Source organism: Alexandromys fortis, unplaced genomic scaffold (genome assembly GCF_014885135.2).
Source record: "Alexandromys fortis isolate MF-2015 unplaced genomic scaffold, M_Fortis_MF-2015_v1.1 scaffold_23, whole genome shotgun sequence".
Taxonomy (NCBI): Eukaryota; Metazoa; Chordata; class Mammalia; order Rodentia; family Cricetidae; genus Alexandromys; species Alexandromys fortis.
In genome coordinates, this window is record NW_026067907.1 from 1644289 (window position 1) to 1660669 (window position 16381).

Below are 16381 nucleotides of genomic sequence, written 5' to 3' on the forward strand. Positions count from 1 at the left end.
GTTCCCAGACCCATGGCTGTAAGACAATATACCCTTGTTTTATATGTATAGATAGATAGATAGATAGATAGATAGATAGATAGATAGAGATATATAGATATATATAGATATAGATAGATAGATAGATGATAGATAGATAGATAGATAGATAGATAGATAGATAGATAGATAGATAGATACACACTGTGTGTGTGTGTGTGTGTGTGTATCTCAGTCTGCAGCATTTTTGTCATAGCAACACAAAACACACAGAAACTACTGATGTGATTCAGACATCGCCTCACCTGAATCTTTCTGTGGTCTGAGAAGACATCAGAGACCACTGGCGGTTCAGGGTCTGCATCCTCTTGATCTCCTTGTCATTCAAGGGTAACCGGTACCCCAACTCATTGAGACGGTCTAAATCTGGAGCCATGCTGCTAAACCTTAGCATCTGTCCCTGCCGGTGACATTGAAAAGGAAGTTCAGCACCTTCTCAGGAAAGGCTGGGGTTATCTTTATTGTGAACCGTGCAGGTCCGACATCGGGAAGGCTCTTTCTCTTGGTCTGCAGAGTTCCTCAGGGCCAGGCACAGTCTCCCGAGAGACACCTGCCCTGATCTCCTCAGGCTGCCCTGCTACTCATTATCCTTTGATGGACAGTACAAGCTCACGTGTACTATCTTATTTACAGGATGGTTTCCTCTCCACAGAACAGGAGAGAATAGAAATCATGCTGGTGACTGAAAAGTTCATTGCATACTCATTAAACTTAATTGATTTATGGTAATACACCCTTTTTATTCAATAACAATTGTGATATAGCTGCTGGGTGAATAAGTACTGTTAATAGGGTCACAAGGATTTACTCGTTTTATTCTTAAAAGAAATCTCATGAGGTAAGGACCACTTAGTTCCCTTTCTAATGATGAAGAGAGGGAGGGACAAGAAGCAAGCAAGTGGCTCAAAGTGGTAGACCCAGGTACAGAGAAGTTACCCCGCCTTGCAAGAAGGAACACGGCTTCACCCAGATTTGAAAAGATCATCCACTGGCCAAGAGCATTAGTTTTGTATCCTTGAGTTGGGATGCCCCAGGCAAACAACAATCAGGACTTCAAACAAAGTAAATGTCTATTTCCCATGTGGATTCTTGTTCCCATCTAGACAACCAGCTACAGAAAGCAGAACTTGTCAGTCCCCTTGGACAGGGTGTGTGTGTGTGTGTGTGTGTGTGTGTGTGTGTGTGTCTTTTCACTGCATGCTCTTTGAAAGGTTCATGATCCATAAAGAAGCATATCATCCTGATTATTGAAACCAATGATCTAAGCACTTGATGGTGGAATTTCCATGGGTAAGCATCCACAGACCTAATATAACCTGGTCCTTCTTCTTATGCTCTGACAGGGAGAACGTTACTGCTCCAACAGGAGGAAGCACAGAGGAAACCATCCACCCCCACCAACCTAAGTCATGACAAACCATGGCTTAGAACTGTGTCACTCAAAAAAGTTTGTCCTGGAAAGCCTGATCCTCCAGACAGAGGGCAGATTTCCTTGAGAGAGTTTCATTGGCCAAAATCGTCATGAGTCCACTGGGTTTGTAGGAGACAGAGCCATTGAAGATGAAAATCCAGAAAGTAGAAATCCCAGGCACACAGACACTGAAGTGGCAAGGCTTCAGTGGTCAGAGAAGTCGATGAATAGTGACGCAAGAAGGGGACCTTGGGAAAGATGGAGGCAAAGTGATGCCAGCCTTGGTCCATAATGATAGCCTTGTCCTAGGGGCACTAGAAACTCACTGAAGGATTGTTTGCATGTATCTATGTGGTTGGCCATATGTGTGCAAGTGCACACATATGCATGTGCATATAGAGACCAGAAACCAGGCAATATCAAGACTTAATTTTTTTAAATTGCTCTCTACCTTATTTTTTGAGACAGGGCCTCTCACTGAACCTGGTGCACACCAATTTAACCGGATGAGATAACCAGCAAGCCCCAGAACACTTCTGTCTTTGCTCCATGGGTGCCAGAAGGCACATGATGGAATAGCCAGCTTTTTACATGCATACTACACATCTGAACTCAGGTCCTCAAGATTATGTGACCAGAACTTTACCTAATGAGTGAGCCATCTATCCCTGGGCTGACATGGAGGACTTTAGGCAAAAGGATACATGACACAATTTGCAAGTCTACTACATTTTAAATTTTTAGCTATGCAAAATTCAATTCATTGGTAATTCAATAAAATCTTTTTCCTTTTAAAACTTGTATTAATATTATTAATTAACAAATCGTACCGTAACAGTTATGGGATCAATGTGATGCTTTCATATGGAAACGATATAGGCTGGTTGAGTCTACATAATTCAGAAAAACTTTAAAAACGAAGGTCTCTCAGTAGCTGAGAGAAAGTGGGTGGGACGGCATAGACGCAAGGTCTAAGGTATGCGTCACAGCCCGAGACAGGGCAGGCTGGCCTGGGAGGGGATCAGGTTAGAGACGTGGTGGGGGATGCATGGGAACTTCGAGGCTATGATAGGCGTGGTGGGACTGGGGGAGGAAAAGAGGGCTGAGGTGGTCCCTAAGGGCTGATTCTGGCAGGGCAACTCATCACAGCACACAGTTCTTTCCTCTCAGAGAGACAGGGAAGAGCTGGGCGAATGTCGGTGGGGGTCTTGGAAGGAAGTGGTTGGCAGGGAGTTGACCTCGAGATTTTGAGGATTCTGAGGGTATGATCTGGAAGGAAGCTTGAGCACACTCACCTTCAGTTCTTCCATTCTGTCCTGGATGGTGGAGAGGTCGGACGAGTGAGTGGGATCCTGCGCCTGGAGGATGTCCTCGGCTTCCACGATCCAAACCTCCAGGGCCTCTAAGCTCTGGGCAAATGTCTCATAGTCAACGACTCCAGCCTATGTTGTCAACAAGAGACTGGCATTGTAGTGAAACAGATGGGCATTTTTATGATAGCGAGCGACAGGGCAAGAGACAACTGTAATGTTCCTCCATGAGATGCTATTCCTAAAATGGTGCGGCAAAAGGGGTCTTTTCTTCCTCATTTATGTAGGTTTTCTTGTTTGTTTCTGTGTAGTATTTTCTAATAGCCAATTGAAGCTATTAAATACAAATAAAACATTTTTGAAGTATTTTGGTTCTTGCTCAAGGCTATTAAACCCATATAAAATTACCATTGTAGCTACTTAGCGTTAGTTCATTGGGTGTACTCTGAGAGTGGGTATGATTTAGGGGTTGACCTGCTAACCTAAACCAATTTTAAAAGCAAGTTGTAGGGAACAGTGAAAAACAGCCACCTTTTCTTGACTCCACTGGGATCTCTAGGTTTGATTTTTTTCCCTCTCTCTTCTTTCCTTCATTTTTTCCTCCCTCCCTCCCTCCCTCCCTTCCTCCCTCCCTTTCTCTTGCTTATGTTTTGCAATTACAGGAAGTGTCACCAGAGCACTGAAGAATCTGCTTCCTGTGTTTTTCCCCCAGACATAGAAACCCCCAGTCCAGAACACGCTCACTGCCGGCTCCCTACCTGCAACACTGCTTGCTGCCTACAAAGCGCCTGCTCCAGGGCACTCAGGCGCTGGCTGAAGCAGAGCTGCTCGCACTGAATGGCTGCGGCTGCTGAAGCATCCACCTGTTGTCCCAGCTGTTCTCCTAGCTCACGGAGCACGAAAAGCGAGTCCTTGACTGCTCCCAGTCCCTTGAGACGGTCCTAACGGAGAAGAGAGGCACACATTGTGAAGCCCGTGCCGTGTTCTCCTCGGTATCATCAGCTTTGGCAGAGGGTCACACACGTAGGTAGGAAAGATCCTGTGTGTTCATTTACATTAAATGCCTTCACCTTAGGAAAGTAGTCAGGGTTTGGTTATAATTTTAAAAAGTATGAATTATGTGTACTAACAGTTTAACTATACATATGATGTAACACACACACACACACAGAGCACTCTTCTCGTTAGGATGGGGATGCAATTTGGTGGTTGCATACTTGCCTAGTACACAAACACCTATCTCTAGTTCCAGAAAAAAAGCAGAGTGCTTATAATACAAGCTACATAGGGTCATTATAGGACTTCAGAGAAATGTAAATATTATACATAAATAAGGGAAAGAAAGAAAGAACCAAACCAAGGAATAAGGGAAAGGAAAAATGAAGAGGAGAAGAAAGAGAAAGGGGGAGAGAAAAGAAGAAAGGATGGAAAAGGAAGAAAAGAGGGAAGGAAGGAGGAAGGGGTGGAGGGAGAGTGTGAGAGAAGGATACATATGGAGAAACAGAAAAGAGAGAGCAAGAGGACAGAAACCATGGTACACTGGGTGAGGCAGTAACTAGAAACCTTAGATCATATTTTCCTTACTTTATACATGTAAATGCATAAATAAATGCATGCGTAAATATATATGTGAATGTATATGTTAATGTAATTGCTGAAAAACTGTTGCATTTTGCTTTTCCTGTTTGTTTTAACAAAGGCCTTGGGCATTGTCTAGCTGCAGCCACCTCACTGTAGCTACAACAGGATTGGCATGCCCGTGAGGTGTAGTGGGCAGAGAAGGTTCAGAGGGACAGGGGAAGGACCTTGTCCACATTTACTTCCATGGCATCTCCAGCTGTGTTTTATGAAATCCAACTGTATGTTCATAACCATGGGTCAATGGGGAGTCCCTGTGTCTGGGCCCTATGGTGTAGTACCAGATCACGCTGAACTGCCATTCCTGCCGACCGCTGGGGTCCCACTTGGACAGGAGGGAGAGTGCAGATTCTGCCCTGCCTGGACAGTGCTTCCTCGGAGAGAAGGGCAAAGGGCACCTTTAACCTTGACACTCATAGAAAAAAAAATGTGCCTCTATTCGGGAACACCAAAAATGACAGCTCTTGAAAGATAAACTATGTCAGCAGAAACAAAGATTGTCTTTACTGTAAATAATAACCTGTCACTTTAAATCCTTGTTTAAACAGATGGTGCAAGCTTGTGTTTGTGTAGTTTTTATAACTTGACTACTTTAATAAGCTTACTTGGGAAAGCTCTTAAGATCTCTGCAACAAAGATCATTAAAATAAAGAAAAATAATAAGAGCCAAGTAGTGGATGGAAGAAGAGAAGACCTTTCTTGAAAGCCCTAAGTAGGTTACTGGCAGCTCCAGTGGAAAAGGGAATCATTTGAAAGCTATTAAAAAGTGTAGCTGAGACAGACTTCTCTGCGCTGTTAAATTCCTGAATAGGGCTGTTGTCTAGGTGCGCCGCAGCAGATCACAAATCTGAGTGAATGATACCTTTAACAGTGGATTATTTAAAGGCGTGATTTCCCCATATGGTTACATCTTACGGTGACTGTTTCAGTACAGACAAATAACCTACATTTTCTCCACAGATATACTCCGTTAGGGGAAAAACTATCCATTTTTAAAAATGAAATCACGGGAAGCAACTCACGAGCGTTAAATACATATGGAAGGCTCTGTAAGACTAGCGAGCCCTTTAGTAAATAGGGTGGTGATTTGGGGATCAACTGTCTCACAAATTCAGAAGGCCTCAAAGCTCACACGGAGCTACACCAGCCCAGTAAGCCTGTGACACTGAAGGACATCGGGTTGTGCAAGTCCCAAACAAGTTCCTGGACATACGTTGCAATCCTGAATCCACTTGGTGACTTCGTCATCGGCGATGTCCTTGTTAGTGACTGCCTTCAACAGCGCACTGGTTTGATCCTCTTGTTGCTGGACTGCGGAGGCACACTGCTTCGTGTAGTCCTTGTATCTCTGCCAGAGCAGAAGGAGCGCCTTGCTGGCGTGGAGCTGTTCGGCAATCTCTTCCAGTAAGTTATTCCATCTACAAGCAGCAGTGAGCAGTTAGGGCAGGTATCATCTCTCACCAAACACCGTCACTTACTCTTTTATTTCTCTTGATCCTGGCTCATGAGAATATGGACACCACAATGCAATGACTCATGTTTATTTAACAGAATGAAGATTAGTAGGTCACACTCGTATTTCAAGGGGATGAAAATTATATTTGTTGGGTGGAGAGCATTCCTCATCCTTCCTAAGTGTCTTCTTGTTGGCTATTTTTTCATTGAATTCATTTTGTAAAAAACCAAAACATTGGTACAATGGACTCTAGAGACAGACAACTGAAAATGTCAAGAGGTTTTAACTGTATTCTATTTACAATAAGAACAAAATTAGCCTGCTCCATACCTCATACTGACTTCCTGCAGGGTACTGGAGAGTGTCTCTGTCACGGGTGGGTGACACTCCTTCAACAGCTGGTTGGTAATGGAGCTGAATTTCTGCAAGTCCTCTTCCTGCTTTTCCAGGCTGTCATGAAGATTCTGCCCAAAGAAAGAGTCCCATAATGACAAACAGCAACTAAATTCTATAAGCAAGTTTGGAAGAGTTTAGTGTCATGGGCATGCACATGTTGGTTCACTGCTTTTAGCAAGATAGTCGTCCCTATCTTATAATCCTGTTCTGTAAGAAGAGCCACAGCAATTGAGCTCTCTTATGCTAATACGTGAATTCTTCTTAAAAAATTCACAGAGGATGTCCTCCTTGTCTAGGAAGAAAGCTGGAGCAGTGGTCCAGGTGCTGTCTCCCACACAGTGGCTCCTTTTGATGCTCAATGCCCAGGCCTCTGTGTCATTAAACATCTAGAGTGATTGATGAGTATGACATCAAATCGCAACTTTTCCGTAGATCACCTCTAAATTCTATCTCATGCAAAGACTTTCCTATGTTTTTATGTTTAACTGGAAGAGAATAAGTGTACAAACCCACAGAACAATCATTTTGGATAACTGGTTAAACATATCCATACCTGTTTATATTGTTGGATAATTAAATAACCTAATGAACACATCATTGATGTGGGATTACCTTCTTATGCTGTGAATACCATTGGTTAATAAGGAAACTGCCTTGGCCTGATAGGGTAGAACTTAGGTAGGTGGGGAAAGCTAAACTGAATGCTGGGTGAAAGGAGGCAGAGTAAAAGAGAAACCATGTAGCCCCACTAAAGACAGACACTGGAACTTTACTGGGTAAGCCACAGCCATGTGGCGATACACAGATGAATAGAAATGGGTTAAATTAATATGTAAGAGTTAGCCAATAAGAAGCTAGAGCTAATGGACCAAGCAGTGATTGAATTAATATGGTTTCTGCGTGATTATTTCAGGGGTCTAGGCAGCTGGGAAATGAACAAGAGCCAAAGTGGCCTCCTTCAACACATCATCACCTCACATACTTAATTACTTTAGATCAGAGCAGTGGATCTCAACCTTCCTGATACTACAACCTTTAATATAGTTCCTCATGTTATGATGATCCCCAACCATAAAATTTTCATTGCTACTTCATAACTGTAATATTTCTACTATTAGGAATCATAATATAAATATCTGATATATAGATAGTTTTATTCAACCCCCATGAAAGGGTCATTCAACCCCCAAGGGTATCACGACCCACAGGTTGCGAGCCATTGGTCAAGAACTATCAAACTTGCAGAAACAGAGTAGAATGATGGTTACAAGAGGTATGAGAGAGAGCTGATAAGGAAAGGTGAGATGTTCCACAGAGAATAGTTTCCTCTAAGCAAGAGAATTTGCCCTCACCATCTTCAGGCACTGAACAGTGCCTGTGGTTAATAATACTGCGTCTTATACTTTTGATGTCACTTAAGGCAATGAGGATTTATTAGATAAGCTTGGTGATATCTTCTCCCGAGCACCAAGGGGGGAACTAGAAGAAAGATGTTTCTCTGGACCAGGCACAACATCACATACCCATAATCCCAGCACTGGAGTAGCTGAGGCAGGGGAATCGTGAGTTCCACGTTACTCTGAGCTACATGATGAGACCCAGCCTAATGCCTCTGGGCTGTGTTTTCCTGGAAATATTGTTTAAATGATAGCCTCAATTCTAGTAGAAGAGAAGTAGGCTATAAAGTATAGTACTGTTTACCAGTTTTGATTTGATTGCAATATTCAATATTGCAATATTCAAGGAAAAGTCTGTTAAATTGTCCCTATCTTGAGACAAATTTCAGGTATTAAATGTAGAATATAGTAATTTTTAAAGTTCTCCAATTTTTTTTAAATGTAGTTTTAAATTTACTATGCCCAACCTGAGTTTTAATGGTTGGGTTCTTAGAATCTGCAACAAGTCTTAAAAAAATATTTACACACTACACAAATAAATCCACCCTCAAAAGTCATTCCCTTATGAAAGTCTACTCAGGAGCTCGGTGATATATTAATGCAGGTGTCAAGCCAGGGATGTCGGCTAAATGTAAGAAGGCCCATGCTGCGAACCCCGTCCCTTGAGGGCCCACTCTCAGTCCATGGCCTGTGTATTTTAGCCAGGAAGGATGAACAGTTACGGGTCAGTAGGGCACAGTGCCAGGGTAAGCAAAGAGGTGAAGACGGTGAAGACACAAGTCATGAACCGGAGAGCAGTGACCCGAGACGTGAGCCGGAGCTGGATTTAAGACGGACAGCATCAAGTGCATTCTGGGAGACTACGTTGTGGACAGAGACACAGAATAGCAAACAAGTGAGTTCTGGAAAGAGGACGGTGCCGTCTGGAAAGGCCTTGGCTGATGGGATTCTACCGATGAGTCTGAAAACTAGCGTTGAAATGTTTATACCTTGTCTATTTCCTTTTCTGTTGTCTAGTTTCTTAGAAGATATTGGGAGAGGCAGACTATGGAAAGAAAGGGACGACATAAATGGTGATGGCAGTGGGTCAAGGAAATAGGTTTGGGTAGCCGATTATTGCAGAAAACATACATGTAATTTACTTAACAGGATGCTCAAATCCATTTCTAGATCAGCTAATCCCGTATTTGCTACCCACAAGCATGCTTGATTAAGTTAAAATAAAGCAAGGAAATTAATATTTTAAATCATTAAATGCAAAGAATATAAGATGATATTTTAGAATGATATTTTCTGCTTGCTAATTTCTTGGGTTTTTTTTTTTTTTTTTAATGAAAAACAACGTTAAGATGCAGTAAACCTTTTATTACCTGAAGATTGTCGACCTGAACTTGAACAGCTTCAGAGGAACCAGTCAGCAGTCGGAATCGGGACAGAGAGTATCTGGCCTCCATGATATGATTGTTGATCTCATCCAAGGCTGCTTTGTGGTGGCCCCACTGGGCAAGCACTGACGTCAGCTGCATCTTTAACTCTCCAACCTGTAGGAAAGAACAACGCTTGTCATAACTACGTGTGATGCAGTATGATGGAACAGAGAGCATTAGTTCCTGACGTACTGCACTGGGGCTTCAGGCACTAAGAGCAGATGAGAACAAAAGAACTGGGGTTACAGGTTGTTGTGAGTTGTCCAATGTGGGTGTTGGCCGCTGACCGAGTCCTCTGAGAAATAGGCAAGTTCTCCTAACTGCTGAGCCACCCCTCTAGCCCCAAAGGACTAACTTTACATTTTTGAAATAGTGTATATTTCTTTTTTTTTCTTTTTTTTTATTTTTATTGAGAATAAGAAAAAAAAGTTTCTGCCTCCTCCCAGCCTCCCATTTCCCTCCCCCTCCCCCCACTCTTCTCCCCCTCCCCCCTCTCTTCTCCCCTCCCCCCTCTTCCCTTTCTCCTCCATAACCCACTAAATAAGTACCCACTTTCTCTGCATGGCGCATCTCTGTCTCTCACCCACCACACAGCTCCCTGCCTGGGACCAGTTGCCTTTCTCAAAGCTGANCAGAACATGAAGTAGGATCAAAACCCCTTGTCATTGACCTTGGCTTCTCATCAGTCCTCATTGTTCGCCGTGATCAGAGAGTTCGGTTTTATCCCATGCTGTTTCAGTCACAGTCCAGCTGGCTTTGGTGAGTTCCCAATAGATCAGCCCCACTGTCTCAGTGGGTGGGTGCACCCCCCGTGGTCCTGATATCAAACAATGGATGGGTTTTATGGTGACCTCTGTGTTAATGTCCATATGTACCTTGACCATCCTGATGCCCTACCATGCTTCCCTGTACATGCCTTCCTCTTGTCCCCTTCCCCTCCCCAACTGTCTCCTTCTAAATACATGTTATATATGCATGAATATAAAATATAGGTTTCATATACAAAAACAAACAAACAAAAAACGTGATCTCTGTCTGAATCTGGGTTATTTTTCTTAATATGATTATGTCCAGCTTCATCCATTTTCCTACAAATGATACAACTCCATTCATCTTTAGGAATCAACAAAACTCTGTATACACATGCTAGCTTTTTCATCCATTCATCTGTTGACCGACACGCTGGATGGATCCATAACTTAGCTACTGGGAACGTGCAGCAATGAACATGGCATGAAAGTATCTCTGCAGCATGCTGGCTGTGACTACAGAGACGACACTCCCGCACACGTTCCTCCTCTGGATTTACTGGCACCAGAGAGCATTTGACTTTGGTCTCCAACACTTTATCAGCTTTGGACTTCTGCAGGTCGTTACTAACCTAAACACGGTCCGTTGGCTATGGAGTAAGTGCAGCGATGAGTGATTAAAGGAAGAGACCATATGCATCAATCTACATTTGCTTTCTCTGCTTTTTTTCTCAACATAAAGGGAAAATGTTGAAACCCATTGGGATGCTATCTGATGGGCTACAGGACAAAGAAAGTGATGCCTCAGATGTAAGGTCCAGGCCACAGGTGCGGGCGGGGGCGGGGCTGCCCTGAAGAGTCATAAAATAGCCTTGCAGCTGAGGGAAGGTGTTCAGTGAACGTTCTGCATAGCCTGCTTCTTCTCTGCATCCCCGATTGTTTTTCACGAGGCTGTATTCCAATGGGAGAAATGGGTAATTGATGACAATATGGCAAGTCGGTCCCAAGCCTTTGCGGTGATTTATAGAAATGCATAAAATAGAACAGATTTAAAGCTATGCCAAAGATAATCTGTGGCTAAAATGGAAGGCTGGTCTGGAGTAGAGCCCGTGGAGGGTAGGAGTTGTTGGACATTTCTGTACAAGCACATGCCTGTACCTTGACAACATTCACTCCCCACGTCTCTTCCTCATCTCTCCAGCCCATGTCCCTCTGCTTTTCCAAGGCAGCCTTCTTTCTGTTTGCATGTGTGTGTGGATGTGTGTGCATGTGTGGAATGTAGATGTGCACGTGTGCGTGCATGCATGTGTGGATGCAGGTGTGTGTATGTGCATGTGTGCATGTATGGATGCATATGTGTGTAAATGTGTGCATATTTGTGTTGTACGTGCATGCAAATGAGTGTGTGCATGCAAGTATGTATGCGTATGTGTGTAGGTGCATGCATATGTGTGTGCGCACGTGCCCTCAGTTGTTTGCCCTCCGCTCCAGTTTGTAAGATGTGGATAACTAAGCACTCAGACTCTGATGGACTGGGGATCACTGTGACCTTACATAGTGAGGCATGGTACTCATTGTCATACTTTTCCTATTGGAAGATTCAGCACACCACTGAGGGCATTATCAAGTCTCTTTGTAGAGATTATATTTTACTGACAGAGACTGAACTACACAAGGGAATGATATAGTATGTGAGGAGAAGGGAGCAGGCAAGCCGAAGTCTCTGAGCACATGGTGTGCCTATTGGGCCCAAGAAGAGAGTGAGACTAATGTGTCTAAAGCAAAAATGACCTTGCAGGGTCAGAGAGACAGTGGGAAATCGGGTCAACACCCAGCTCTGGTTTCACTCCTTATGAGACCAGAAGCTATTGCAAGATTTTCAACATGGGGATGTCTTGACGTGACTTTATTCAAACAGGCTCTACTGAGATGCCGATTGCTTAAGAGACCATGGAAATAATCCAAGGAAGAGATAGCAGGAACGTAAATCAGGGTGCTACTTACATAGAAGGGTTGGATTCTAATCTATTCTGCGGGTGTATCTGCCAATATTTTCTGATGAACTAGGTATGGGTGTGAGAGAAAGAGAGCAGTGCAGGATGGCTGCAAAAGATTTCTTCCCAAGCAACTGGCGTGGCAGCGTTGCTAGCAACTGAGACAGTAGCAAGAGTAGGTTTGTGGGGGAAGCTATGACTTACTTTAGGCATAGGAGTTTGAAATGCCTGCTGGTCACAGGTTTCTCTTCCTGTCTCTATTTAGAAGTCTAGAAGAAACTACAGATGTGGCCAGTCTCCCCGGAGAACTGTCTGTCCCTAGATGGTAGCTATGACTATGAGGGTGGGTACAATTAAGAGAGAGATGTTTATAATAATGTGTATTTCAGTAAACACCAGAAATTAAAGGACACTGATGAAACAGACTCAACGATACCCAGGGGTGATGGAGAGATCTGATAATTATTTACTCGGTTGCTTTCAGCAAATGTCAGCCCTGAGTTTTGCAGGAGCAGGAGCTTGGGTCTCGGGAGCAAGCTTACCGAGTGGTCTAAGCCAGCCCAGGTCTGGCTGAGTTCCCGCAGGGTGCTCATAACACTGCCAGAGACCTCCTCCTTCTTGTTCTGAATCAATGCAAGTCCACTCTGCTCAATTTTCTCTACTTCCTTCTCTTTTGCTTTAATCAAATCTTCCAGTTCCTGAAAGATTAAAAAAATATATATAGTTATTTTAAATTGTTCTATTATGGAACTCCAGGGTGCACGGAAATTGAGTCATTATAGCTTCATGTGCTAAAACCCTGCCACTAATCCAAAAAGATTACCATTCTCAAAAGATGGTCTGTACAGTGACACTTCCTCCTATACTTAAATGTTAAAAAAAAAGATAGTCTTTTTATCCATAGTAAATTAGCATAACCTGAAAAATATAAAATCTGATCATCCGCCAGATAAAGAAATGTCATTATATACCTTTTTCAAAGAGTTGGAAGGGAAGAAATACATCTCCGAAATTGTAATATGATTATATTCTGAAACCCAAACATGCCGATGTTTTAAAGTCACATGATCTAACGGGTGTACCTGAGATTCAGGCATAGTTTTGTTTCCCTTTAGCTGTGTCGCTCTGTAAGTGAGGAACTTTTACTGAGTCTCAATTTTTTCAAATGGGGCAACTAAAGACTGGAGGGGAATTACTATTATCTTCTCATTCTCCAGTACTCTCATCTTCTGTGATTCAGAAAGGCTACGGGCTTCTTCGTATCTTAAATTCTCATTTTCTTTGGAAGGTGCTTTTTATGGCTGTTAGACGAAAATGTTCAAAAAAGAAAAGTAAAATGAGAAAAGGTTCAGGGCTCATTCTTAAATCATACATTATAGGAGTCTGGGGCCATGGTTCTGTGGTTAAAAGCACTGACTGCTCTTCCAGAGGACCTGGGTTCGATGCTCAGCACCCACATTGTGGCTCACACACATATGTAACCCGCATCCAAAGTCCTCCTCTGGCCTTCGATGATAGCACAGGTGTGCACATTGCGGACAGATATACATGCAAACAAAACATTTAGACACATAAAAAAGAGTTGGTTTATATAAAAGCAAAAAGTGTGCATCACAGTCCCACCCAACTCATATCTGAACGCCACTGGGGCACAGTGAAACAACATGGCATTGCTTTCAACGTTTTTCAATAAATGGAGAAGCGGGAAATCGGGCCATTCAACCTCTTTGGGGTTACAATGCTGCTGAGGGCTGCAGTGGAACGTGGGGCTTTCTATTGCCAGGGGTCTGTGGGGAGCCCTCTAAACCCAGGTCTGTGGAGGGGTGTGAATCTCATATTGGGGCAATATGGTAAACTAGGTATGAAGACATGGTTGGTCACACTCTCAGATTCAGGTACATATCTCAGATTCATATAAGAATCTGAAAACCCTTGCCGTTAGAAAGGAGAACATTTCAAAACATATTTTACGCTCAGAGAAAATGAACTGTGCAAGAAAAATACTTGTCCTTCCTCTCGATTGATCCAAATTTTAGTTGTTTTGAGGGGTTATATGCACGCACGTGGGTGTGTGAATACAAGAGCCATGTCAGTTTGGGGTGTATTCCCCAAATTTTGACAGAGTCTTTTCCTATACCTGGAACTCACAGACTGGTTATAACTGGCTAGCCAGTGAGTCCCAAGGATCCTCCTGTCTCCGTCTTTCCAGACACTATCGCACCCAGCTTTTATATCAAGGTCAGGGATCTAAACCTAGATCCGCAATGACCATATGATAAACATTTTACCAACTCAGTGACTCATATAAGAATAAAAATATTGTGGTTGAGTAGCTGCTAGGCATTTGTGAGACATCTCCACTAAATTAAGTACAAATACTGTGCCTATTTTCATGTACTTATGTAAATGCTTTTGTGGTGATGTCATCCTCTCATCTCTGTTTTTCTCAATATTATGACAGTGTCGATAATCAATGGCATGGAAGCTAATGATTACTGAGGTAATACTTCCTTTATTCAGTATAGAAAATGTAATTAATTTTACATTTTAAGATAGTTCTTTCCTTTTTAGGGTTTTTTATAATTTATTTTTTTTAAAGAAAACAAACTATCTTTTTTTTCATTTTACATATCAATCCCAGTTCCCATTCCCTCCCCTCCTCCCAGTCCCTCCACCTACTCTCCCCCTAGCCCATCCCCCATCCACTCTTCAGAGAAGGTAAGGCACTTTGCTTTAGGGAAGATCCAAGGCCCTCCCTACTGTATCCAGACTGAGCAAGGTATCCATCCAAAGAGAATGGGTTCAGTACAAACAGTAGAGAGAAATCCTTGTGCCACTGCCAGTGGCCCTGCAGTCTGCTCCAGCCATACAACTGTCACCCACATTCAGAAGATCTAGTTTGATCCTATGCTGTATCCTTCCCTTTTCAGCTGGAGTTGGTGAGCTCCCATTAGCTCAGGCAAACTGTTTCAGTGGGTGAAGGGAGAAGGGGAGGAGGAGGAGAACTTGAGGGAATGGGATAGTTGAGATGGAGGAAGGACAGAGATGAGAGCAGAGAAAGAGATATTTTGACACTAGAGAAATTCCCAGAAAACCATAAGGATGACCCCAGCTAAGATCTAAGGTAATAGAGGAGAGGGTGCCCAAACTGGCCTTGTTCTGTAGTCAGATTGATTACTTTCTTAAATGTCACCATAGACCCTTCATCCAGCAACTGATAGAAACCCTCAGCAAAGCACTGGGCTGAGCTCCCAAAGTGCAGTTGAAGAATGGGAGGAGTGAGAATAAGAGCAAAGAGGTTAAGATATTTCTGTAACTTTCCTAAGTTATAAATAACCATGCATGATCATCCCAATTCATATTTAATATGCAGTACATAATTATATTTTACATGTTAGTAAATAATAGAGACCCATAGCAATCCTTCCTATAAGATCCTAAAATTTAAATGTTAGAATTAAATATATCTTCAGTCATTCACAGTGGTAAACCTTCTCAGAAAGTAATACTGAATGTATGGTTTGTGGATTACACATCTCAGAAGAGCTGACTGTACCTGGGCACAACCCAGGAGTGAAGCAGGACTGAAAGACATTTCTGCATAAAGGTGTGTTTGCCTTTCCATAATATTTTTTTTAAAAAAATTCTCTAGTTCTGATCAATTGAAACAAAAGCCAATCCTAATATTTCTGTAATAGTAAATTATTTTCAACTTGGATTAATTCACAAATATCAGTTTTTATATTGCATTCAATCACTAAATCACCTCTAAAAGAGACTGGAAAAGTATTCAAGCGTTTTAAAACAAAACAAACCCTGAATCCAGTCACTGATTTAAGTACCCTGGCTTGAATTTCCTGCTGTGGGCCAAAGAAACAATTTCTCAAAAATGACAATAAATTTTATCAAAGTTTGTAGAACTGCCAATTAGGACCTGACAGTTAGGCTATTGTGATTTATACATACTGTCCCCAAACAACTGTGTAGGCTCCTCTCTGGTCTTTCAGGTTTGAAAGAAATGGATTTTCATGAATTGGCATCAGCATAGAGTTCTTTAAACCACAATGTAAGTTTTGTCTCTGAAACTGCCTGAAGTGACCCTCGGGGAACCTGAGACTTAAGTCCCACAGGCAATAAAATTTGGCTAAACTTCTGCAATATTTTTCAGACATGAATGTGTCTCCCTACTAAAAAGAAGACATATATAGAAATAGGATCAAAATAGAAAAAGATCTTTAAAGAGAAGAAAAAACTAGTGAGAAAGAGACAATGGGGCTGGAGAGATAACTCAATGGTTAAGAGAACTGCTGTTCCACAGGCCTGGGGGTCAGTTCCCAGCTCACTCACGAGAGGTAGCTCACAAGTACCTACAACTCCAGGTCCAGGGGGTACAAGGCCCAATTCTAGCCTCTGAGAGCATGCACACACACAGAGAGAGGGGAAGAGAAAGAGATAAATAAGGTAATTCTTTTAAGGAAGAGAAAACAAGAGAAGAAAGGGATGAAAAGGAAGGGATAATATGGCTACAGGATCAAACTTCAAAGAGAACGCCAACAAGCAACCT

The 16381-nt window shown here is 42.6% G+C and overlaps 1 protein-coding gene across 12 annotated transcripts in view; it reads right to left on the reverse strand.

Moving 5' to 3' along the window:
• Positions 1-16381, reverse strand: part of Syne1 (spectrin repeat containing nuclear envelope protein 1) — a 461878-nt gene that overhangs the window by 74306 nt on the left and 371191 nt on the right. For all 12 annotated transcript variants that reach the window (XM_050135800.1, XM_050135794.1, XM_050135793.1 and 9 more), the window contains 7 exons: positions 12360-12515; positions 9018-9188; positions 6185-6318; positions 5612-5816; positions 3519-3701; positions 2746-2892; positions 285-439 (listed from right to left, as the gene is read on the reverse strand). In XM_050135800.1, the coding sequence (XP_049991757.1) occupies positions 285-439; positions 2746-2892; positions 3519-3701; positions 5612-5816; positions 6185-6318; positions 9018-9188; positions 12360-12515 (1151 nt within the window). The remainder of the gene's footprint in view (positions 1-284; positions 440-2745; positions 2893-3518; positions 3702-5611; positions 5817-6184; positions 6319-9017; positions 9189-12359; positions 12516-16381) is intronic.